Source organism: Dermochelys coriacea, chromosome 16, assembly GCF_009764565.3.
Source record: "Dermochelys coriacea isolate rDerCor1 chromosome 16, rDerCor1.pri.v4, whole genome shotgun sequence".
Classification (NCBI taxonomy): domain Eukaryota; kingdom Metazoa; phylum Chordata; order Testudines; family Dermochelyidae; genus Dermochelys; species Dermochelys coriacea.
The window spans coordinates 5931439-5957947 of record NC_050083.1 but is presented as its reverse complement, the minus strand read 5'-3'; the positions used below and the strand labels follow the sequence as shown (position 1 = coordinate 5957947).

Below are 26509 nucleotides of genomic sequence, written 5' to 3'. Positions count from 1 at the left end.
AACCCCTTGATCCCAGACCAAAACACCCTGCTGCACCCCAAACCTCTCATCCCCAGCTCCATCCCAGAGCCTGCACCCCTTCCCGCACCTCTACCTGAGCCCTGATCCCCCTCCCGCTCTCCAAAACCCTTGGTCCCAGTCCAGAGCACCCTCCTACACCCCAAACTCCTCATCTTCAGCCCCACCCTAGAGCCCGCACCCCCACCTCAATTTCATGAGCATTCATGGCCCGCCATACAATTTCTATTCCCCAATGTGGCCCTTAAACCAAAAAGTTTGCCCACCCCTGAACTAGATGCTTCCTTCTGGCTGTGAGGGTTGAAAAGCAGGAAACATTTCCCATCGGTGAGACCTATGAAGTGCTGGAATAGTCCACGGAAAAGGATGGAAATCCCATTGTTTGTACTTAAACAAAAAAAACCCAACCCTAATCCAGACCACGCATCAGAGAATTCGCTGTAGGAACAACCCTGGCCCCTATCACCAGACTGGATGCCTCTCGTGGCCTAGGGGTTACACTATGGGCAGCCTGCTTAAGTTTCCCCTCTCTGACTGTTCAAATAAAACTTCCCTTCAGGCTTTTTCTTGGTCAAAAGTACCCCTCCCTGGGGACTGGGTTCATTCATAGAAACTAAACTTCAAACAAAACTCAAAATCCTCAAACAAAGGCCATTCCTAAATTCACCCAACACAAGGCTTTCCTGCCTGGGGCTTTTGCAGTCTGTCTCCTGCTTGGACAGGGTCTCTCCCAGACTTCCCTGCCTGGGACAACTCCCCTGGTTCAGGGTCTTCCTTGCAGGAGCCTTTCCTCACTCTCCACAGAGGAAGTACCTGATTCAGCCCAGGTGTGCCTCATTCTGCCATCAGGGTTGGCTAGCCCCAGGCCTCCAGCAGCGAGCCAGCCTGTTAGAGACCCCCACAGGGATGAACTTGATGGGTCCTAGCAGGTCTTTCCATCTCTAATTTCAACCCTCTCTACAGCCTCATCACCCGGATGTGAGAGTTGCAATGTGGGGAGTCTGGGGAAGGACAAGCCAGCCCACAGGACAGAGCTCTGCATTGCAGTCTGGCAAATCTGCCCATTGGCTCTAGGCAAGCACCAAAGTGACACACTCCGTGCCCGGGCCACACTGCCGGTTCCAAGTATCTCAGATCCATTCCTCACCCTCCCACACCTGAGAACCTGGCTGACGCTAAGTGGCACCTCATAAAAATGCAAAAGTGTCTGTCAAGGCAATTTGTGTTATTCTTAAAGCCATTTTCAGACCCAGGAGTGAATTTAGTTCTCACGAAAACAAAGCATTAATTGTGCTGTTCTGATAAAGGAACAGTGTGGGGAGGAGCTGTGCTAACTTCCCACATAGATCTGTGCCATGAACCTCAGTCTGGTCTTGCAGCCTCACTGCCATTCCACTCCTGGGCTCTGCCAGGGGACCTCAATCCTGCAACGCCTCCGGCTATTTCACCCCTGGATTCTCCAGACAGCTCAGCTGATGCATCTCAATCCCGACCCACAGCCCTCCCCGGCCAAATATTCCTTTCCTGCACTCCCCATACCAAGCTGCTAATGCACCTCTGCTGTGCCCCACATCCTCTGCCGTTCCAATCCGAGGTCTCGGCTTAGCAGAAGCTCCACACCATGCTGTGGATCTGCGATAGGCACAAATGCAGAAGGCGAGACCGCAATGCGGAGTCCCTCTTGTGGTACAAATTAGATTTGAACCCTATCTCCAGTAGTGGAAAGCTGGGGTGTGGCTCACATCACCAACATCCCCATTGACCCCTATATTCCTGGGGTCCAACGCTGAGCTTCAGTCCCCACTGTTGTCAGTGGGAGTTATGCTTAAGTAAGGCCTGAACAGAGGCAGTGGAAAGAGTGGAGGATGAGTCGTCTATTAATAAGCAGACGAGTCAAACTGGATCCTCTCAAACTACAGGGATCTTCAGATCTGCAAGAGAAGCCCCCAGCAGCAGCTAAGGAAGCACAGTGCCACAAAGAGGGGAAGAGAAAAGCCTGGAGAAGATGGGCAGAGAGGAGTCCGATATCTCTATCACCGTCTCCAGGATCAGAGCCGTTCCAAGGGAACGGTGCCACAGGGGGCTACTCTGTGTCCTCAGTCCCAGAACTGAGCTACCCCCTGTCTAAATCTACCAAGTCAGAATCAGACCAGGCGGACCCTAGAAGCTGTGGCTCAGCTGGTTCCTGGACAAGCGAATGCTTCCCCCTAAATTAGACCCCTTGCAGCATGCTGGCAGAGGAGCAACAGCCCTGCAGCCAACAGCAAGGAGAGATGCAGGTCAGGCCACAGCAAGTAAAACATGCCCGAGAGAAGGAAAAACCTCAACAGAATGAAGTGGATTTTGTGGTGATGAATGGCGCAGGGTCAACAGCCCCAGGGAATCCAGTTCTGTGCGTTCACAGAACTGACAGAGCCTGGGCAGCTGGCTTCCCTCCCACCACCCTGCTGATGCACCTCACCCCGGCCTGCACAGACGGCTCTGAGGGCACAAAGGGACTTCGGTCAATGGCCCATTCAGCGCTTGGCCTCTCTGCTGAGGCTGCCAACACGGGGCCTGGTTGGTGCCATCTGAGGGGGTGGTTTCGCAATCTGACTCAGAGGCTTTCTCTCCTGCTTCTTGCAGATTCCACCAGGCTCTCCGGGCTGTGTAAGGTTATCCCAGGACTCCGACACTAAGTGCTGAGCCGACAGCAGTCAGCGCAGATAGGGAGAGTGTGTCCGGCCTAACAGAGCCATGGACCATTCACACCACGCTACCTAACCTGCAGCTGCAGAGAGACCCCGTCCCTCCCGGGACGGCTGAAATGGTACCGGGATCTTTACCGCTCATCATTCTGAACCAGCTCATGAGGCTTTGTGCTAACAGAGCCCTGTGATGATGATGCCTTGAAACTACCTGGAGAATCAGGGCCTCTCCTTTCCACATTTCTGGGGACACGCTGCCAGCTCCATCCTCTGTTTAGCAGGAAACCTTCACTCCTGAGCCCCTAATCCTCTCTCCAAACTGATGCTCTCTCCTGCGACCCCACCCCACCACTACTTAATTTGTAATGAAAGAGAAGCTGGAGCTCAAGCTCTTTTTTTTTATTTTCATAACTGATGCGGCAAGCCCAGAGGTGCGGGGCTCAGCACTAGCAAGCCCTGGCACAAATTAAACAATATCCCTGCCCCAAACTGCCATGGGTTGTGTGGGGTGCAAGGTTCCACCCTGAACCTTGGGCCTTGTAATGAAGAGGCCCAATCAAATGGCTTCCCAGGAGCCCACATTTGGATTGAGATGTTGCAATATTTCACACACCTTTCTTCCATCACTGAGAAAAGAGGAAAAATAGTTCCCCAGAAAAAAATCCTGCCGCAAATGAATCTCTGCTCAGGAGCATCACTGCCACAAACCAGCATTCTGCTAAGGGCACAGGGGGGACTTTAAGGGCTTAAGCCATTCTCATTGTAACCGTTGGCTTCAGATGGCTTACACCAGGGAGGAAGCTTACCTGATAGAACCCTACGATCTTCCAGCCCATTTATCAAGGCATATGCCGTTCCTTTTGCAACCCCAGTGGAACGGTGATTAATTCTAAGCACAGAAAGTTAATCGCCATCTAGAACACTTCAAAATATTTATAAAGAAAATTGGAAAATGAATCACATTAGTTCCATCAATTCACAGTGATTCTCACTTCCCAAGTTGAAACTATGGCTCCTGGACAGTTAAATGATTTCAGTTTAGATGCTGCTCAAAGGCACAAATTCAATAAGGACAAAGGATTTGGTTTTTTAGGCAAATTTCTCTGCTACTATCTAGGGGTGAGAGAAGGAAAGCACTCCGCAACTTAGCACTTCCCCTAAAAAGGCTACAGTGCAAAATTGTTCTAACATCTCCCAGAGGCTGTTGTGTTTTGGGTGTTTTTCAATCCTAGAAGACACATTTTCAAAGCCCCTTTTATTGAATTATGCAACTCATCCTCACAAGCAAAATACCTGCTCTTGCAATACAATGACGGGGTTGGAACTTAATGAATTCTGTTAAATTCAACATGACTAAGGAGTGTTCAGTACAGCTAGCACCTATCTTTAGGACTTCATCATACAAACACTCCTAGTTGTTCTCTGACATGATAGCCAAGTGCACATCCATCTTATGCTTGTTTCTCTGACAACAGCGCTGGTTCAGCAACGCAACTTCAAAAATCTGGATTCTAATAAAGGAGAGAGTCCAAGATTCTAGGTGTAGGCCTTGCATGAACAATGAAAGAAAACAGAAGTCAGGAAACAGAGATTAATTAATGGACAGAGCATGAATTCACAAGTGACCTTGAAAATAACATGTAGTTCGTGAATAAAGAAATAATAAGAAGAGTAAGTGGGATAAGTTTGCAGCTGCAGCTTTGCTTACTTGTATATTTTGTAATGTGTAGACAGTTTAGGATCTATACAGGGATTGGTTATAAAAATCAGTAAACCAATTATAAAGTGTAATGCAATATAAAAACGCAGTGAGTGGGTATTAGTCTTTGCATAGCATCTGATTTATTATTATGTGCTTTTGCCGTTGTGGTGCACCCTAGCCCAACCCCTGCACCAGAACCTCATGTGTAGCTTTATGAAGTGATAATAAAGAAACCTCAGTGATGAGTCTGGATTCCAGAGACCTGGATAAAAAATGTTCTCCCAGGACCGGACGAGGGAATCCAGATCAGCCAACTGGAAAAGGTCTCGGAGGGAATCCCAACACCAGATATCAACCTTAGTCCAGTTTCTGAATTCTAAGAATGTGTTTTGGCTTTTTTATGCAACGGATTTACTCTCCTTCAAAAAACAAAATGTGACTTTGTGCCACCCTGAAGGGCTATAATCCATATGCTGTTTATGTTACAACCTGATTACATAGACTGTGTCAGCTCTTTTTTCAGGCCCAAAATCCAGAGTTTGGTCAAGAAGACAGAGGCCTAGCAAATAGTGAACAATATTAGCTAAGAAGCTGAACAAACAAAGGACAACCTTGCTTTTTGCTAAAATAAGCTTGGTCAGCAAGAAGCTAGGTGGAAATTATAATTGGGGGCTTTATCTGAAAGTTGCAAACAGACCTAAGGAATGAAAAAGGCCTTTTCTTCTGTAGAAGAGGTACCTTCCTACACACCAGCCTTGAGTTTATAGAAGACGTTCAAACATGTCGGTATGAGATATGGAGTACTTGTGGCACCTTAGAGACTAACAAATTTATTAGAGCATAAGCTTTCGTGAGCTACAGCTCACTTCATCGGATGCATATGCTCTAATAAATTTGTTAGTCTCTAAGGTGCCACAAGTACTCCTTTTCTTTTTGCGAATACAGACTAACATGGCTGCTACTCTGAAACCTGTCAGTATGAGATATGATATCCTCCCTCTCACAGATGTGCACCTCTCCTCCAAGCCATTGCCAGTGCCTGCCTTAGAAACACAAATGAACAACTAAAAGAATCTTTATTGCTATATACTTTTCGTTTGTCCTTTTGCTTTAATTCCTAGATGTGTACCTGTAGGACAATCAGGGAAGCTACTTCATTCCTATGGATCCCAAATGAGAATTCAACGTATATATTTTATACTAACACACTCTATATATTGTTCAAAGGAAAACACCTGTGTACTAATTAAGTGTCATGTGTTAACCTGAAACCATGGGCAGAGACATCATGTAACCTTTTGACCACTGGCTACTGTGCTTATCTTGTCTTGCTGCTAGACCTATCCAAGGGTTTGGGACTGCCTACCCTGTCATTTCCCTCCGCCCACGGAAAATCCATATAATCCATTGTAATCAATTGTTTGGCAGTGTCTCTGAGCCTAATAAGCAAGGTGATACTCCGCCAGCGCTGTGCGTAATAAACCCATGTGCTTGATTCTACATGGTGTCCATATTTTGTTCCTTCACACCCTAAGAAGCAGCTAAGTGGTGGTGGGGCCACTCAATAGGAGAGAAATGAAGTTATTAGCACCGCACTTTAACTCATGGTGATAGCTGTAAGCCCACACTGGGTGAGAGAAGCCTTGCCCTTTTGCAGCTGCTCACAAAAGCAACGTATATAGGCACATGAACTGCTGAGAGAGGGGGCAGTGTTTAGGGTGCGCTAGCCTAGAACTTGGGAGAGGTGGAGTCAACTCTCTGCTCTGCCACAGGCACCCTGGGTGACCTTGGGCAAGTCACTTGTAGTCTCTCTGTGCCTCTCCGTACACTGGAGATAATTGCACAGCCCTGCCTCACAGGGCTGTTGTGAGGATAAAAACATTAAAGACTGTGAGGTGCTCAGACACGAGGGCAGCAATACTCAGACTGAGGCTCGCAAGCGGCTCTTTAATGTGTCTCTTGCGGCTCTTTGAGGCACATTATATTAAAACACTGGGTGGTTTAATAATTAACCAATGGGGATGCTTTTACTATGTTATTAACTAATTAAGTCAGTTATTAACTTATTTGCTGTGAGAATAATATATGGAGAGAGAGAGAGAACTACAGTAAATGCAACACTGAATTCACACTCCTGGGGCTCTTTTGGGTAATGTCGATCACTAATTTGACTCCTGAACCACTGAGGTCTGAGTATCACTGCCCTAGGGTAACTGGGGCTATACCATAGCTATCTAGAAAAGGGGTTCTCAGACATTTGTACTGGTGACCCCTTTCACATAGCAAGTCTCTGAGTGCAACCCCCCTTATACATTAAAAACACTTTTTTATATATTTAGCACCATTAGAAATGCTGGAGGCAAAGCGGGGTTTGGGATGGAGACTGACAGCTTGCGACCCCCTATGTAATAACCTTGCGACCCCCTGAGGGGTCCCAACCCCCAGTTTGAGAACCCCTGACCTAGAGAGAGCAGGATGCATTCCCTCATTACTAGTATTATGTGTATTACTGTGGCACTTAGGGTATGTCTATACCACACTCTCAGCCCAGGCTGTGGAGTCAGGTTTGAGCCAAAGCCCCACTCCTGTCCACACACAAATCAGACTGACTCTACTCAGGATCTGGGTCCTTGGACTCTGCTGCGGGGTGTGCCAGACCCTGAATCCCACTGTGACTTGGGTCCAAGCCCTGTCATTTTCTAGTGTGAATGCAGGGGAAGCCACAGACCTGAGTCAGAAGGTCTGCACAGTGCAGTGTGGACGCATTAGCATGGCTGTGAGACCCGTGTCAAGCAACTGTAAGCCCAGGTTTACAATGCAGTGGGGACACTCAAGTCTACAAGCCTGGGTCCCACAAAGTCAAGTTTATAATACAATGTAAATGTACCTTTAGAGCCCCTGCTGAGATCAGGGCACCATTGGGCTAGGTGTTGTGCAGATGCACAGTCGGAGACAGCCCCTGCCCCGAAGAGTTTCCAGGATAAATACACAAGGTTGGAGAAAGGAAAACATTCCACAGCTGTGGAACTGAGGCATGGCGAGATTAAGGGACTGGAGCACAAATCCCTTAGGCTTACTACGGCTCTTGTGCTTCTACAGTGCTCCTGTCAAGAGACTTGCCCAAACTCACACAAAGAGTGCATGGCGGAGTTGGGAATTGAACCTACATCTCCCAAGGGCTAGTCCAGTGTCTTACCCATCAGCCTCCTCTTACATTCCCCCTCTTTGCCATCTCTGCTGACTTATGCAGGCACGTCTCAGGCTATCCCGGCCCCGCCTCGCCATCTGAGGTATTTAATGACTGTATCCTTTGATCCTTTGGCTGGGGGTGAACAGATGCGAGAGGGACACATGCAAGGAGCAATCTGCAGAGTAAGGCCATCCTTGATGTTCCTAACTAGCCATGTAGTAGGGTGCCTGGGGAATATGGTATAGTTTTACCCCTCTACAGAGCCATTCAGACACTGAGAGTGATATCTCAAACTCTCCTGGCTGATGATGATTTTATTGTTGACTCAATAAGGAAGAGTCAGTTCCTTGCTTTTATCAGCAGATACCCATAAAGCAGGCTACTCGAACAGATGTTTGGGGTCAAATCCAGGCCCCATGTCAGTATGTCCAACTCCTCTGAATCACACCTGCTTATACCAGGCATGAATCCAGGCATTATCTCTTTGGTGTTGAGACGTCATGCCTGACATCAGTGAAGTCACACCAGGGATGAGCTGAGTCCAAGAAATGAGAACAGATTTAGTAAGGGCGTTACTTGATACAGCACATTTATTAAGGATCAGCTCATATCTTGCTGATCTCTCTTTCTCTGCTGCTGAGTTTCCTCCTCCCTGCGCCTTGCCCTTTTGCCTGCTGAGTTCTTAGGCCTGGTCTACACTTACAAAGTATTCAGAGTAGCAGCCGTGTTAGTCTGTATTCGCAAAAAGAAAAGGAGTACTTGTGGCACCTTAGAGAGTCTCTAAGGTGCCACAAGTACTCCTTTTCTACTTACAAAGTAGGTCAACATAGCTACATCGATGGAAAAATCCCTTCCGTTGGCGCAGGTTGCTTCTACACTACAGAGTTATGATATATATGATACAGATATGCCAGCATAGGCTCCGTAGCGTAGACACAGCTGCGAGGCATTAAAACTTCCCCATGGCTTGTCAGTGACCTATCCATCTCCGTGATACACTTTCCCTGAAAGACCAGCTGTCCTTGCTGGATTAAATGCATTTCCACACACAGCACAGTATAAACTGACAATATTTGCACAGGAACTTGTTTTAGCCAAAGTTTCTCAAGGCAACCGGGCTGTTTCCAGGAACCTTACATGCAATGTCACAGGAACCACCTCTTGCTAATGTTGGACGCATCTAACACAATGCCTTCAATGAGTGTCCATCTCAACTAGCACACAACCAGCAGGGAGGCACACAGCAGATCGTAACAGCCCTAGGCAATATGAGAGATTGGGCTAACACCTGAAATAGACACCTCGTGGTCATACAGAATAAGGATACTTAGCGCTTAACATAATTAAAGTGCTGTACAGACAATAAGTCATCAATAACCACATTTCGCCCTGTGAAGCAGGCATGTATTTTTATCCTCATTTTACAGATTGGAAAACTAAAGCTGAACAAAAGAGAGGCTAGGCAACTAACCCAAGGACATACAGTGAGTCAGTGTAAGAGACTATTAGCACTCGGGAGTGGTGGTGAACAGAGTTGTTCCCTCCATACCCCATATGCACAGGTGTCCCCAAAACTACAGACATGCGGAACAACCTTTCAGATGCTCTAATTTACATTAGAGTTTTCCATGTGATTTACATGTGGATCACCAAGGAAAATGCCCAGATGCTGCACCTGGAGGAACACCTACACCATGCCCTCTTTCCAGCTGGCCATACCCCTTTTCTCAACTGTGCTGCCTGCTGCACTACCGGTGATCTATGTAGGCACAGAATCAGGCCAGCACACGTTATCCAATGTCAGGGGGCTCAGTCAAGATACAAAGCACATTTATATCAGCAGAATGACCTTAGTACACCCATGAATCTGGCCCTACATTTTTACTATATCGTATTTCAGTGAGTCCCTGAGAGCCAAGGCAGCTCTGGGAAAGAGAGCTGGATCAATTCTGGCTCATGCACCATCAACACTGAGTTCTTAATGCAGACTCTTCAATGTTCTTGACACATGAGCCTGAAAGTACCCAGCTTGGCTCTTGGATCACAGGGGGCGATTGCAGGGAAACAGCCTTCCTAATTATAAACCAAGCAGACTTGATCTGGGGTTACCGAGAGGAAATGAACCCAGAGCCCCACAATGCTGGGTTTATAAAGTCACTTTTCAGAGTGGAATCATGAATGATTATTGAGAAGTATATTTTCATTATTTACTTATGGCTAAGTCACTAGGAGTAAAAATATACTATTCTTATCCCAGTAGCTGTAGCCTCAGTGTAATTATGATAGAGTTAATTAATTATCTATATATCACAAACCATATAGGACCCGATTCATCCCTGGCATAACTGGCTTTGATGAAGTTACACAGGGATGAATGTGACCCATAGAGTTTTGTTTTTAAACGCAGCACCTGTCATCTGTCCTATTGCAACCAGCCCTGTAAGAAATATTGGTGTCACTGATACCTACAATGATCAAATGGAAAAGGACTAATTCGAAACATTCATTGTATGGCAGTGACACTCAGGATTCACGGGAGACAGAATTAAACCTCTAGCCCTGAAAGCTCATATTAAAAACTTGAGAAATAGTAGTCAACGCATTTGCCATCGGTACTCAGTGCCCCAAGAAGTGCCAAGGCATGGTCTCTAGCCACATAAACCAGACTGTATAAATGTGAATCTAGCCAAGCTACTTTACATAACATTTCACTTGCAAATATTAATGTTGAAGGGAAGGGGGAAAAAGAGATTATGCTGATTTCGATGTCTTAGCATCAGGTAGGAGAGACCCTGAAATGACCTCTTTAAAGATCCAACAACTCTGGTCATTCAAATAATGGCTGACAAACCTCCTGGAGTCCTCTACAATGACCTTCAGCAGAAACAAGGAAGACCTCACCTGACATTTTTAAGGTAAAAACCAAGCAGCCTTCTATCTATATCATATAGGTAGGGAAAAGAGCACAAACACATTCATTTCCTTTGCAGGCAAAACGTCCCCTCTTCCTTATCCTGTTGTTCAGTGTGCTCTCCACATGGACTGTCCCCCCACACCCCAGAGGTGGGTGCATTTAAGTAGTGCTGTGTAAACAGAGAACCAAATCCCAAAAGCGTTGCTGATTGGCTTTCAAGGGAGTTTTGCCTGTTTTAGGACATTAGGTTTCAGTCCATACATTTGTAAGGTGCTTTGGAAGCCTTTGTAAAGACAGAAACTAGAGAAAGATCAAGCCTTATTATTACAGAGTTTATTGCTGCTGATTTTTATTTTTATTTTTTAGTGCTGAACTGAGGAATTTATCCAGACAGGGAGGGTGTTGTGTGACAATAGCCTGTGTGATATTGCACATACAGCTGCATCTCTCCATCAATGCACAATGCCCTGAGTGATGACAGCAGTGATGTTATGTGCAAGAGCAAGCTTTCAACTGAGCGGGTCAGTGTTAAGGTTTGATGGAAAGATGAAGGCGGTGGTGCCAACAGGTCCCTGATCTCAGCCTTCCTGATTTCCATAGATAGAATGGATTGATAGAAAGGATGGCAATTATGCAACAGAAAAGCTTCAAAAACAGACTCCAACAAGAAACTGCTGAGCTTGAATTAATATACAAACTAGATACCATTAACTTGGGTTTGAATAGAGACAGGGAGTGGCTGGGTCATTACACATATTGAATGTATTTCCTTAAGTTAAGTATCCTCACACCTTCTTGTCAACTGTCTAAATGGGCCATCTTGATTATCACAAGGAAAGTTTTTTTTTCCTGCTGATAATAGCTCATCTTAACTAATTCGCGCCTCTCAGTTTGTATGGTAACTTCCAATTTATCTGTATATGTGTATATATCTATCTTACTATATGTTCCATTCTATGCATCCGATGAAGTGAGCAGTAGCTCACGAAAGCTTATGCTCAAATAAATTTGTTAGTCTCTAAGGTGCCACAAGTACTCCTTTTCTTTTTGCGGATACAGACTAACACGGCTGCTACTCTGAAACCTATCATAGATAGAATGAGGCCCAAAAGCCCCAATACAGCAACACGTGCCCAACGTTCTGCATGTAAGCAATCCCATTGAAGTCAGCGGAACTAGGTGCTTCTAATCCGTCATGGGTTTAAGAACTTTCTTGGATTGAGGCCTGATGACTTCCAAATCTTTCTAACACTGTGGTTTTTTAAACTACAGTGATCTAATATTTCGTCTTTTAAACCACATGATCTTTTTTAATCTCGGCTCTGAATCTCCTGACTCTAAAGGATTTGGGGGAAATGTTGTGATAAAATTGGCTTAAACCAACGGCTCTCTATTTCCAATCTTTCACTCGGTCTTAAAAAAGGTTTCAGAGTAGCAGCCGTGTTAGTCTGTATTCGCAAAAAGAAAAGGAGGACTTGTGGCACCTTAGAGACTAACAAATTTACTTGAGCATAAGCTTTTGTGAGCTACAGCTCACTTCGTCGGATGCATTTGGTGGAAAATACAGTGGGGAGATTTCTATACACACACAGAGAACATGTTCACCCGTGCATCTACCAATGTGATATATGCCATCATGTGCCAGCAATGCCCCCCTGCCATGTACATTGGTCAAACTGGACAGTCTCTACGTAAAAGAATAAATGGACACAAATCAGACGTCAAGAATTATAACATTCAAAAACCAGTCGGAGAACACTTCAATCTCTCCGGTCACTCGATTGCAGATCTGAGAGTGGCTATCCTTCAACAAAAAAACTTCAAAAACAGACTCCAAGGAGAGACTGCTGAATTGGAATTAATTTGCAAACTGGATACAATTAACTTAGGCTTGAATAGAGACTGGGAGTGGATGGGTCATTACACAAAGTAAAACTATTTCCCCATGTTATTTCTCCCCCCCCCCCCCACCCCCGACCGTTCCTCAGACATTCTTGTTAACTGCTCGAAATGGCCCACCTTGATTATCACCATAAAAGGTTTTCTCCCCCCCCCTCCCGTAATCGCTCATCTTAAGTGATCACTCTCCTTACAGAGTGTATGATAAAACCCATTGTTTCATGGTCTTAAAACAGGGGCTGATGCTGCTGAGGGTCTCAAGCACCCTCAGCTTCCACTGGCTTCAGCTCAGCCCCTTTTAAGGCCACACTGCTATTGGCTGACACAGTATTCCTATGCTCTTTTATGATTCAAGATTTGCTTTTTTCAGTGTATTTACTCTGTCCCATTGTCAGCACTTTGCATTCCCTGCTGCTCTTGTACGGTCACTTTCTCCTGTTGTTTGTAGGAGTCTGTCATATAGTAGCTGGGGAGAAAAAACACATTTACAAATCTGAAAGTGTAGTTGTCAAACCACAAAAATAGGCTGGGGCAGCAGACTTAGGGGCAGATGTAGGAACCAAAACAACTTTCAACTCATTGATTTAAACTGGATGCCTATGAAGTTGACACTGTCCCTTTAACAGAACTTTCCAGCCCTACACTTCCAGAGGCCCCTCTATTATCCTGGGGTAACAGACAGGGAGATGGGAGCAGGAGATAGAGCAGCAGCTCAGTAAACAGAGGAGGAGGTGGCACACCTCCAGATGGCGAGAGGTCAGAGAGGGGGTACCCAGGGAGGAGATGAGGTAACAAGCCAGTTAGAAAATAACTGCCTTGGTAGCAGGGAAGAATGTGGCTGCCAGGCAGCATGGGGGGGATAGCGCTCCCAAGTTATCACACCCCACATGGGTGTGAAAGGGGTGATACTTCTGGGAGAGATAACGGGGAGACACAACCAGGCTTGAATCACACTCAAGAGGTGGGGAAAAAGACAGCAACACACCAGGAGGAGATGGGGTAACACTGGGCAAGGGGGAAGAGGAGCAAGTTACATACCCGAGGGGAGGGTAACACAATCAAGCTGTGCAACAGAGACCTTATGCAATCACTTGGTCATAGCACCATCAGACTCCCCTTCCCCCATTCACTCCTATTATTTGCTTGTTGCATCTTGTCTGAAATTAGACTGCAAGCTCTTTGGGCAGGGGCCTGACATCCCATGGGTTTGTTCAGTACCCACCACAATGGGGCCCTGTTTTGATTGAGGCCTTTGCACATTACCGTAATACAGATATTAAACAAGAGTAATAAAGAGGTAAAGTCCTCTCATTCCTTCCACCCCTTACACTCAGTATCTGCTTTCCCCAGCGTCTTGTTCTTGGATCTTCTGCACATCGGAAATGCTGAATTTGAGAAAGTAAATTTCAGCCTTGGGTGAATACTCACAAACCTATTTTGGAATTTCTTGCCCTACTAATTTGGGGTAGTTGTTGTGCAGTCACTTGAACCACAATGAACTGGGCACTTGTCCCTGACTTCCTCAGTTGTAGAATGATGTCCGTGAGTCACGTCTGTGGTAAGCTGCCCATCACAAACAAGCTGGGAAGGGGAAACTTTCTGCAAAAAAATAAACTGAGCTGGAACCTCCTTTTCCCTTCACTGCTAAAACGTGCATTGACATGTGGTCTGTGGTCAACATTAACAGCAAATTATTTTAGTTACTTAGAGTCACAGGCATCCCGTTAAGAGAGAAAACCTCACACTGAGTCACATCCACATTTTTTCTCCGGGTATCTGCTCCTTCTTTGCAGCATTTAAAACACCTAGGGCCCTTCCCCTGAAGCAGCAGTTACTGGCCACTGTTGAAGACGAGATACTTAACTAGATGGACCATTGGGCTGATCCAGGACAGCATCCTTGAGGTTCCTCCCCTACAGTCCTCATCAAGCTCAACTCCCACTGAATGCAATGAGAATATTGCCTATGGTGGAACTGCAGGTTCAGGCCCCTTAATTTCTAAACATGCTTCTTTTCCACTCCCCAAAAAGGACAGCTTTGGAGCACAGCAATAGGCCTGATCCTCGCCCTGGCAGGGTTTCTCTTCAATTCAGAAGGCTTTGTAGGAAAACGCAAAGTAGGCCCATGGGACAAAAAGCCATTTTGCAGGAGAACTAACTCGCCTGCAGCATTTAACTAATACAAATAATTATTTTACCATTCTAGAATCCCTTCCAGTCAAAAATCTTAAAGTTCTTTTTAAACATTAATTAATTTAGCCATACAGTACGCATGCGAGGTGCCTCTCAGATATACAGGGACCACTGGGGACCACTTCAACCAGCACTGAAATACAGATCCCTCTGCAGGACAACTGCTTAGCACACATGGGCAACTGATAAGCATTTACAGCTACTATAGTCATTAATTAGTATGTTGAACTCTAGTTCCTGGGGGTCTGTCCAAGTCAGCCTCAGCCATATTGGCATTTCTCTGGCAGCCCCATCAGTTTCCACAGAATTTAAGCTTTTATTTGAGAGAAGAAAATTTCCTACCCTCAGGGTTCTAAAGCACCTTCCCAACGTGACCTGATACAGTTGCTGTCTGCAGTCAGTGTCAGTCAGCAACAATGGACCAAATTTAGTGTTTACACGGGGGGGGGGGTGCAGCACCCTCTGAAGTCAATGGAAGCTGCACCCTTGTTGCGTCAGGACTCAATTTGACCCATTAGCGCAGAGAGATGTGAACCATCCATAGTCAGATACCGAGTGTTGACTCTGAAACCTAACGATGACCACTAAGAAAACTGGTTGATTAGGTGCTCCTGCTAAAATGATCACACGTGAAACTAATGCTCTGTGGAGCCTTCAGAGAAGGCACCTCAATTTGCACGCCTAGTCCGTAAGGCACCTACCACTCTGCAACCAGGAGCGGTGCAAGCTCTTCGGGGCCGGGAGCGAGTGGGAGTGTGCAGAGCGCCGGGGCACCCGCGGCCCAGATCCCCCCTGCGGTCTGAGGGTGCTGCAGCCATACAGAGAGACAACAACAGTGGGGGGGCTCTGGGCAGGGCTAGGGATGGCAGGCGGAGCTCGCACGGAGGGGCCCGGAGGACCCCAAGGCGGGGGTGGATCCCCCCAAGTGGCGGGGCTGCGAGGTCCAGGCAGGCGGGGGCTGTCTCCCCCTCGGGCAGCGGCTGAGCCCACCGCCTCGCCAGCGCGCTCCGTCCCCTTCCCCAGCCCGTCCCGGCCGGCTCAGCCCTGCTCCCGCCTGGCGGACGCGGCTCCGCGGCGAGCTCTCACCTGCTGCCGCCTGGGCCGCCGGCGGCTGCTGCGCTCCAGGTGCGGGCGCCCGGCCCCGGTGCGCTGCGGGGGGCGCCCGGCTCCGCTCCCCGGGGAGCTCCGCGCGCGGCGGCAGGCGAGAGGCAGCCGAGCCCGCCGGCGCCGGGAGCGGGGCTGAGCTCGGCGCCTCCCTGTCTCCCGCCTCCCGGGCAAGCGGCGAGGGGCCGAGCGCCGCACTTCCCCCGCCAGCGCCACAGCGAGCGGCTGCTCCGCAGCCCCCACCGGGCACCCCCTGCCGGGGCGAGGCAGCCACCGTGCACTCACCCGTCCCCGTCCCCGTCCCCGGGCCAGGCCCACGGCCAGGCATCTACCCTCCAATCCCGCATGCCCCTGCAGGGGCAAGGCACCCACCCCCAGAGCAATACACAGCCCCCCAAGGCAACGCAGCCCCCGCCACAACAATGCACCCACCCCCAGAGCAATACACAGCCCCCCAAGGCAACGCAGCCCCCTGCCACAACAATGCACCCACCCCCAGAGCAATACACAGCCCCCCAATGCAACGCAGCCCCCTGCCACAACAATGCACCCACCCCCAGAGCAATACACAGCCCCCCAATGCAACGCAGCCCCCTGCCACAACAATGCACCCACCCCCAGAGCAATACACAGCCCCCCAATGCAACGCAGGCCCCGCCACAACAATGCACCCACCCCCAGAGCAATACACAGCCCCCTGCCACAACAATGCACCCACCCCCAGAGCAATACACAGCCCCCAATGCAACGCAGCCCCCTGCCACAACAATGCACCCACCCCCAGAGCAATACACAGCCCCCCAATGCAACGCAGCCCCCTGCCACAACAATGCACCCACCCCCAGAGCAATACACAGCCCCCCAATGCAACGCAGCCCCCTGCCACAACAATGCACCCACCCCCAGAGCAATACACAGCCCCCCAATGCAACGCAGGCCCCGCCACAACAATGCACCCACCCCCAGAGCAATACACAGCCCCCTGCCACAACAATGCACCCACCCCCAGAGCAATACACAGCCCCCCAATGCAACGCAGCCCCCTGCCACAACAATGCACCCACCCCCAGAGCAATACACAGCCCCCCAATGCAACGCAGCCCCCGCCACAACAATGCACCCACCCCCAGAGCAATATACAGCCCCCCAATGCAACGCAGCCCCCGCCACAACAATGCACCCACCCCCAGAGCAATATACAGCCCCCCAATGCAACGCAGCCCCCGCCACAACAATGCACCCACCCCCAGAGCAATACACAGCCCCCTGCCACAACAATGCACCCACCCCCAGAGCAATACACAGCCCCCCAATGCAACGCAGCCCCCTGCCACAACAATGCACCCACCCCCAGAGCAATACACAGCCCCCCAATGCAACGCAGCCCCCGCCACAACAATGCACCCACCCCCAGAGCAATATACAGCCCCCCAATGCAACGCAGCCCCCGCCACAACAATGCACCCACCCCCAGAGCAATATACAGCCCCCCAATGCAACGCAGCCCCCTCCACAACAATGCACCCACCCCCAGAGCAATATACAGCCCCCCAATGCAACGCAGGCCCCCGCCACAACAATGCACCCACCCCCAGAGCAATATACAGCCCCCAATGCAACGCAGCCCCCGCCACAACAATGCACCCACCCCCAGAGCAATATACAGCCCCCCAATGCAACGCAGCCCCCGCCACAACAATGCACCCACCCCCAGAGCAATATACAGCCCCCCAATGCAACGCAGCCCCCGCCACAACAATGCACCCACCCCCAGAGCAATATACAGCCCCCCAATGCAACGCAGCCCCCCCGCCACAACAATGCACCCACCCCCAGAGCAATACACAGCCCCCCAATGCAACGCAGCCCCCTGCCACAACAATGCACCCACCCCCAGAGCAATACACAGCCCCCCAATGCAACGCAGCCCCCTGCCACAACAATGCACCCACCCCCAGAGCAATACACAGCCCCCCAATGCAACGCAGCCCCCTGCCAGAACAATGCACCCACCCCCAGAGCAATACACAGCCCCCCAATGCAACGCAGCCCCCGCCACAACAATGCACCCACCCCCGAGCAATATACAGCCCCCCAATGCAACGCAGCCCCCTGCCACAACAATGCACCCACCCCCAGAGCAATACACAGCCCCCCAAGGCAACGCAGCCCCCGCCACAACATGCACCCACCCCCAGAGCAATACACAGCCCCCTGCCACAACAATGCACCCACCCCCAGAGCAATACACAGCCCCCCAATGCAACGCAGCCCCCTGCCACAACAATGCACCCACCCCCAGAGCAATACACAGCCCCCCAATGCAACGCAGCCCCCGCCACAACAATGCACCACCCCCAGAGCAATATACAGCCCCCCAATGCAACGCAGCCCCCGCCACAACAATGCACCCACCCCCAGAGCAATATACGCCCCCCAATGCAACGCAGCCCCCGCCACAACAATGCACCCACCCCCAGAGCAATATACAGCCCCCCAATGCAACGCAGCCCCCGCCACAACAATGCACCCACCCCCAGAGCAATATACAGCCCCCCAATGCACGCAGCCCCCGCCACAACAATGCACCCCCCCCCAGAGCAATATACAGCCCCCCCAATGCAACGCAGCCCCCGCCACAACAATGCACCCACCCCCAGAGCAATATACAGCCCCCCAATGCAACGCAGCCCCCGCCACAACAATGCACCCACCCCCCAGAGCAATATACAGCCCCCCAATGCAACGCAGCCCCCGCCACAACAATGCACCCACCCCCAGAGCAATACACAGCCCCCCAATGCAACGCAGCCCCCTGCCACAACAATGCACCCACCCCCAGAGCAATACACAGCCCCCAATGCAACGCAGCCCCCTGCCACAACAATGCACCCACCCCCAGAGCAATACACATCCCCCCAATGCAACGCAGCCCCCTGCCAGAACAATGCACCCACCCCCAGAGCAATACACAGCCCCCCAATGCAACGCAGCCCCCGCCACAACAATGCACCCACCCCCAGAGCAATATACAGCCCCCCAATGCAACGCAGCCCCCTGCCACAACAATGCACCCACCCCCAGAGCAATACACAGCCCCCCAAGGCAACGCAGCCCCCGCCACAACAATGCACCCACCCCCAGAGCAATACACAGCCCCCCAATGCGCAATACACAGCCCCCCAATGCAACGCAGCCCCCTGCCACAACAATGCACCCACCCCCAGAGCAATACACAGCCCCCCAAGGCAACGCAGCCCCCGCCACAACAATGCACCCACCCCCAGAGCAATACACAGCCCCCCAAGGCAACGCAGCCCCCTGCCACAACAATGCACCCACCCCCAGAGCAATACACAGCCCCCCATGCAACGCAGCCCCCGCCACAACAATGCACCCACCCCCAGAGCAATATACAGCCCCCCAATGCAACGCAGCCCCGCCACAACAATGCACCCACCCCCAGAGCAATATACAGCCCCCCAATGCAACGCAGCCCCCTCCACAACAATGCACCCACCCCCAGAGCAATATACAGCCCCCCAATGCAACGCAGGCCCCCGCCACAACAATGCACCCACCCCCAGAGCAATATACAGCCCCCCAATGCAACGCAGCCCCCGCCACAACAATGCACCCACCCCCAGAGCAATATACAGCCCCCCAATGCAACGCAGCCCCCGCCACAACAATGCACCCACCCCCAGAGCAATATACAGCCCCCCAATGCAACGCAGCCCCCGCCACAACAATGCACCCACCCCAGAGCAATACACAGCCCCCCAATGCAACGCAGCCCCCTGCCACACAATGCACCCACCCCCAGAGCAATACACAGCCCCCCAATGCAACGCAGCCCCCTGCCACAACATGCACCCACCCCCAGAGCAATACACAGCCCCCCAATGCAACGCAGCCCCCTGCCAGAACAATGCACCCACCCCCAGAGCAATATACAGCCCCCCAATGCAACGCAGCCCCCTGCCACAACAATGCACCCACCCCAGAGCAATACACAGCCCCCCAAGGCAACGCAGCCCCCGCCACAACAATGCACCCACCCCCAGAGCAATACACAGCCCCCTGCCACAACAATGCACCCACCCCCAGAGCAATACACAGCCCCCCATGCAACGCAGCCCCCTGCCACAACAATGCACCCACCCCCAGAGCAATACACAGCCCCCCAAGGCAACGCAGCCCCCGCCACAACAATGCACCCACCCCCAGAGCAATACACAGCCCCCCATGGCAACGCAGCCCCCTGCCACAACAATGCACCCACCCCCAGAGCAATACACAGCCCCCCAATGCAACGCAGCCCCCTGCCACAACAATGCACCCACCCCCAGAGCAATACACAGCCCCCCAATGCAACGCAGCCCCCCTGCCACAACAATGCACCCACCCCCAGAGCAATACACAGCCCCCCAATGCAACGCAGCCCCTGCCACAACAATGCACCCACCCCCAGAGCAATACACAGCCCCCCAATGCAACGCAGCCCCCTGCCACAACAATGCACCCACCCCCAGAGCAATACACACCCCCCAATGCAACGCAGCCCCCGCCACAACAATGCACCCCACCCCCAGAGCAATATACAGCCCCCCAATGCAACGCAGCCCCCGCCACAACAATGCACCCACCCCCAGAGCAATATACAGCCCCCCAATGCAACGCAGCCCCCGCCACAAACAATGCACCCACCCCCAGAGCAATATACAGCCCCCAATGCAACGCAGCCCCCGCCACAACAATGCACCCACCCCCAGAGCAATATACAGCCCCCCAATGCAACGCAGCCCCCCCGCCACACAATGCACCCACCCCCAGAGCAATATACAGCCCCCCAATGCAACGCAGCCCCCCCCCACAACAATGCACCCACCCCCAGAGCAATATACAGCCCCCCAATGCAACGCAGCCCCCGCCACAACAATGCACCCACCCCCAGAGCAATATACAGCCCCCCAATGCAACGCAGCCCCCTGCCACAACAATGCACCCACCCCCAGAGCAATACACAGCCCCCCAATGCAACGCAGCCCCGCCACAACAATGCACCCACCCCCGAGCAATACACAGCCCCCCAATGCAACGCAGCCCCCCCTGCCACAACAATGCACCCACCCCAGAGCAATACACAGCCCCCAATGCAACGCAGCCCCTGCCACAACAATGCACCCACCCCCATAGCAATACACAGCCCCCCCAATGCAACGCAGCCCCCGCCACAACAATGCACCCACCCCCAGAGCAATATACAGCCCCCCAATGCAACGCAGCCCCCTGCCACAACAATGCACCCCCCCCAGAGCAATACAGCCCCCAAGGCAACGCGAAGCCCCGCGCCACAACAATGCACCCACCCCAGAGCATACCAGCCCCCTGCCACAACAATTCACCCACCCCCAGCAATACACAGCCCCCCAATGCAACGCAGCCCCCCTGCCACAACAATGCACCCACCCCCAGAGCAATACACAGCCCCCCAAGGCAACGCAGCCCCCCGCCCCGCCACAACAATGCCCCACCCCAGAGCAATACACAGCCCCCAAGCAACGCAGGCCCCCTGCACAACAATGCACCCACACCCAGAGCAATACACAGCCCCCCAATGCAACGCAGCCCCCGCCACAACAATGCACCCACCCCCAGAGCAATATACAGCCCCCCAAGGCAACGCAGAGCAAGCCCCCGCCACAACAAGTGCACCCACCCCCAGAGCAATAATACAAGCCCCCCAATCACGCATGCCAGGGCCCCCGCCACAACAATGGCACCCAGCCCCCAGAGCAATATACAGCCCCGTCCCAATTTGCAACGCAGCCCCCGCCACAACAACAATGTGGCGATCCCAACTCCCCAGAGCAATATTCAGCCCCCCAATGCCAACGCAGCCCCCGCCACAGATGGCAACAATGCACCCACCCCCAGAAGCAAATTATACAGCCCCCCAATGCACCACGCAGGCCCCCTGCCACAACAATGCACCCACCCCCAGAGCAATAGACATCCCCCCAATGCACGCAGCCCCCAGCCACAACAATGCACCCACCCCCATAGCAATACACAGCCCCCCAATGCAACGCAGCCCTGCCACACAATGCACCCAACCCCAGCAATACACAGCCCCCCAATGCAAAGCAGCCCCCTGCCACAACAATGCACCCACCCCCAGAGCAATACACAGCCCCCCAATGCAACGCAGCCCCCTGCCAGAACAATGCACCCACCCCCAGAGCAATATACAGCCCCCCAATGCAACGCAGCCCCCTGCCACAACAATGCACCCACCCCCAGAGCAATACACAGCCCCCCAAGGCAACGCAGCCCCCGCCACAACAATGCACCCACCCCCAGAGCAATACACAGCCCCTGCCACAACAATGCACCCACCCCCAGAGCAATACACAGCCCCCCAATGCAACGCAGCCCCTGCCACAACAATGCACCCACCCCCAGAGCAATACACAGCCCCCAATGCAAGCAGCCCCCGCCACAACAATGCACCCACCCCCAGAGCAATACACAGCCCCCCAGGCAACGCAGCCCCCTGCCACAACAATGCACCCACCCCCAGAGCAATACACACCCCCCAATGCAACGCAGCCCCTGCCACAACAATGCACCCCACCCCCAGAGCAATACACAGCCCCCAATGCAACGCAGCCCCCTGCCACACAATGCACCCACCCCCAGAGCAATACACAGCCCCCAATGCAACGCAGCCCCCTGCCACAACAATGCACCCCCCCCCCGAGCAATACACAGCCCCCAATGCAACGCAGCCCCTGCCACACAAATGCACCCACCCCCAGAGCACTACACAGCCCCCCAATGCAACGCAAGCCCCGCCACAACAATGCACCCACCCCCAGAGCAATATACAGCCCCCAATGCAACGCAGCCCCCGCCACAACAATGCACCCACCCCCAGAGCAATATACAGCCCCCCAATGCAACGCAGCCCCGCCACAACAATGCACCCACCCCCAGAGCAATATACAGCCCCCAATGCAACGCAGCCCCCGCCACAACAATGCACCCACCCCCGAGCAATATACAGCCCCCCAATGCAACGCAGCCCCCGCCACAACAATGCACCCACCCCCAGAGCAATATACAGCCCCCAATGCAACGCAGCCCCCGCCCACAACAATGCACCCACCCCCAGAGCAATATACAGCCCCCAATGCAACGCAGCCCCCGCCACAACAATGCACCCACCCCCAGAGCAATAACAGCCCCCCAATGCAACGCAGCCCCCGCCACAACAATGCACCCACCCCCAGAGCAATACACAGCCCCCCAATGCAACGCAGCCCCCTGCCACAACAATGCACCCACCCCCGAGCAATACACAGCCCCCCAATGCAACGCAGCCCCTGCCACAACAATGCACCCCCCCCAGAGCAATACACAGCCCCCCAATGCAACGCAGCCCCCTGCCAGAACAATGCACCCACCCCCCGAGCAATACACAGCCCCCCCAATGCAACGCAGCCCCCGCCACAACAATGCACCCACCCCCAGAGCAATATACAGCCCCCCAATGCAACGCAGCCCCCTGCCCCACCAATGCACCCCCCCCCAGAGCAATATACAGCCCCCCAATGCAACGCAGCCCCCGCCACAACAATGCACCCACCCCCAGAGCAATATACAGCCCCCCAATGCGCAATATACAGCCCCCCAATGCAACGCAGCCCCCTGCCACAACAATGCCCCCCCCCAGAGCAATATACAGCCCCCCAATGCAACGCAGCCCCCTGCCACAACAATGCACCCACCCCAGAGCAATATACAGCCCCCCAATGCAACGCAGGCCCCCTGCCACAACAATGCAACCCACCCCCAGAGCAATACACAGCCCCCCATGCAACGCAGTCCCCGCCACAACAATGCACCCACCCCCAGAGCAATACACAGCCCCCCAATGCAACGCAGCCCCCTGCCACAACAATGCACCACCCCCAGAGCAATACACAGCCCCCCAATGCAACGCAGCCCCCTGCCACAACAATGCAACCCACCCCCAGGCAATACACAGCCCCCCAATGCACGCAGCCCCCGCCACAACAATGCACCCACCCCCAGAGCAATATACAGCCCCCAATGCAACGCAGCCCCCTGCCACAACAATGCACCCACCCCCAGAGCAATATACAGCCCCCCAATGCAACGCAGCCCCCGCCACAACAATGCACCCACCCCAGAGCAATATACAGCCTCCCAATGCAACGCAGCCCCTGCCACAACAATGCACCCACCCCCAGAGCAATACACAGCCCCCCAATGCAACGCAGCCCCCTGCCACAACAATGCACCCCCCCCCAGAGCAATATACAGCCCCCCAATGCAACGCAGCCCCCTGCCACAACAATGCACCCACCCCCAGAGCAATACACAGCCCCCCAATGCAACGCAGCCCCCTGCCACACCATGCCCACCCCCAGAGCATACACAGCCCCCAATGCAACGCAGCCCCCTGCCACAACAATGCACCCACCCCCAGAGCAATACACAGCCCCCAATGCAACGCAGCCCCCTGCCACAACAATGCACCCACCCCCAGAGCAATACCCCGCCCCCCAATGCAACGCAGCCCCCGCCACAACAGTGCATCCACCCCAGAGCAATACAGAGCCCCCCAATGCAACGCAGCCCCCGCCACAACAATGACCCACCCCCAGAGCAATACACAGCCCCCCAATGCAACGCTGCCCCCTGCCACAACAATGCACCCACCCCCAGAGCAATACACAGCCCCCCAATGCAACGCAGCCCCCTGCCACAACAATGCACCCACCCCAGAGCAATACACAGCCCCCCAATGCAACGCAGCCCCCGCCACAACAATGCACCCACCCCCAGAGCAATACACAGCCCCCAATGCAACGCAGCCCCGCCACAACAATGCACCCACCCCCAGAGCAATAAACCCCCCCAATGCAACGCAGCCCCCTGCCACAACAATGCACCCACCCCAGAGCAATACACAGCCCCCCAATGCACGCAGCCCCCTGCCACAACAATGCACCCACCCCCAGAGCAATACACAGCCCCCCATGCAACGCAGCCCCCTGCCACAACATGCACCCACCCCCAGAGCAATACACAGCCCCCCAATGCAACGCAGCCCCCTGCCACAACAATGCACCCACCCCCCCAGAGCAATACACACCCCCCAATGCAACGCAGCCCCCGCCACAACAATGCACCCACCCCCAGAGCAATACACAGCCCCCCAATGCAACGCAGCCCCCGCCACAACAATGCACCCACCCCCAGAGCAATACACAGCCCCCCAATGCAACGCAGCCCCCTGCCACAACAATGCACCCACCCCCAGAGCAATAAACAGCCGCCCAATGCAACGCAGCCCCCGCCCCAACAATGCACCCACCCCCAGAGCAATACACAGCCCCCCAATGCAACGCAGCCCCGCCACACAATGCACCCACCCCAGAGCAATACACAGCCCCCCAATGCAACGCAGCCCCGCCCACAACAATGCACCCACCCCAGAGCAATAAACAGCCGCCCAATGCAACGCAGCCCCCGCCCCAACAATGCACCCACCCCCAGAGCAATACACAGCCCCCCTGCAACGCAGCCCCCGCCACAACAAGGCACCCACCCCCAGAGCATACACAGCCCCCCAAGGCAACGCAGCCCCCGCCCAACAATGCACCCACCCCCCAGAGCAATACACAGCCCCCCAAGCACGCAGCCCCCCGCCACAACAATGCACCCACCCCCCAGAGCAATACACAGCCCCCCAAGGCAACGCAGCCCCGCACAAACAAGCACCCACACCCAGAGCAATACACGCCCCCCAAGCAACGCAGCCCCCTGCCCCAACAATGCACCCCCCCCAGAGCAATACACAGCCCCCAATGCAACGCAGCCCCCGCCACAACAATGCCACCCACCAGAGCAATACACAGCCCCCCAAGGCACGCAGGCCCCCGCCACAACAATGCACCACCCCCAGAGCAATACACAGCCCCCCAACAACGCAGCCCCCGCCACAACAATGCACCCACCCCAGAGCAATACACAGCCCCCCAGGCAACGCAGCCCCCGCCACAACAAGACCCACCCCCAGAGCAATACACAGCCCCCAAGGCAACGCAGCCCCCGCCACAACAATGCACCCCCCCCCGAGCAATACACGCCCCCAATGCAACGAGCCCCCTGCCACAACAATGCACCCCCCCCCATACAATCACAGCCCCAATGCAAACGCAGCCCCCTGCCACAACAATGCACCACCCCAGAGCATACACAGCCCCCCAATGCCACGCAGCCCCTGCCACAACAATGCACCCACCCCCAGAGCAATACCCAGCCCCCCAATGCAACGCAGCCCCCTGCCACAACAATGCACCCACCCCCAGAGCAATACACAGCCCCCAATGCAACGCAGCCCCCCGCCACAACAATGCACCCACCCCCACAGCAATACACAGCCCCCCAATGCAACGCAGCCCCCGCCACAACAATGCACCCCCCCCCAGAGCAATACACAGCCCCCCAATGCAACGCAGCCCCCTGCCACAACAATGCACCCACCCCCAGAGCAATACACAGCCCCCCCAATGCAACGCAGCCCCCTGCCACAACAATGCACACACCCCCAGAGCATACACAGCCCCCAATGCAACGCAGCCCCCCACCACAATGCACACCCACCCCCAGAGCAATACACCAGCCCCCCATGCAACGCAGGCCCCCGCCACAACAATGCACCCACCCCCAAGCAATACACAGCCCCCCACATGCAACGCAGCC

The 26509-nt window shown here is 53.4% G+C and overlaps 1 protein-coding gene across 5 annotated transcripts in view; it reads right to left on the bottom strand.

Moving 5' to 3' along the window:
- LOC119844393 (dual specificity testis-specific protein kinase 1-like) overlaps positions 1-15834 on the bottom strand; it is a 69883-nt gene extending 54049 nt beyond the window's left edge. The window contains exon 1 of one of the 5 annotated variants that reach the window (XM_038375147.2): positions 15689-15834. Coding sequence is in view for 1 of the 5 variants with exons in the window: in XM_043498766.1 (XP_043354701.1) it covers positions 12790-12799 (10 nt within the window). In the remaining 4 variants the exon portion in view is untranslated. Of the gene's footprint in view, positions 1-12789; positions 12852-15303; positions 15479-15688 lie in introns of those variants that run through there. The other 4 variants (XM_038375141.2, XM_038375148.2, XM_038375142.2 and 1 more) reach the window with 4 other exon arrangements.
- Between the last annotated feature and the right edge of the window lie 10675 nt (positions 15835-26509).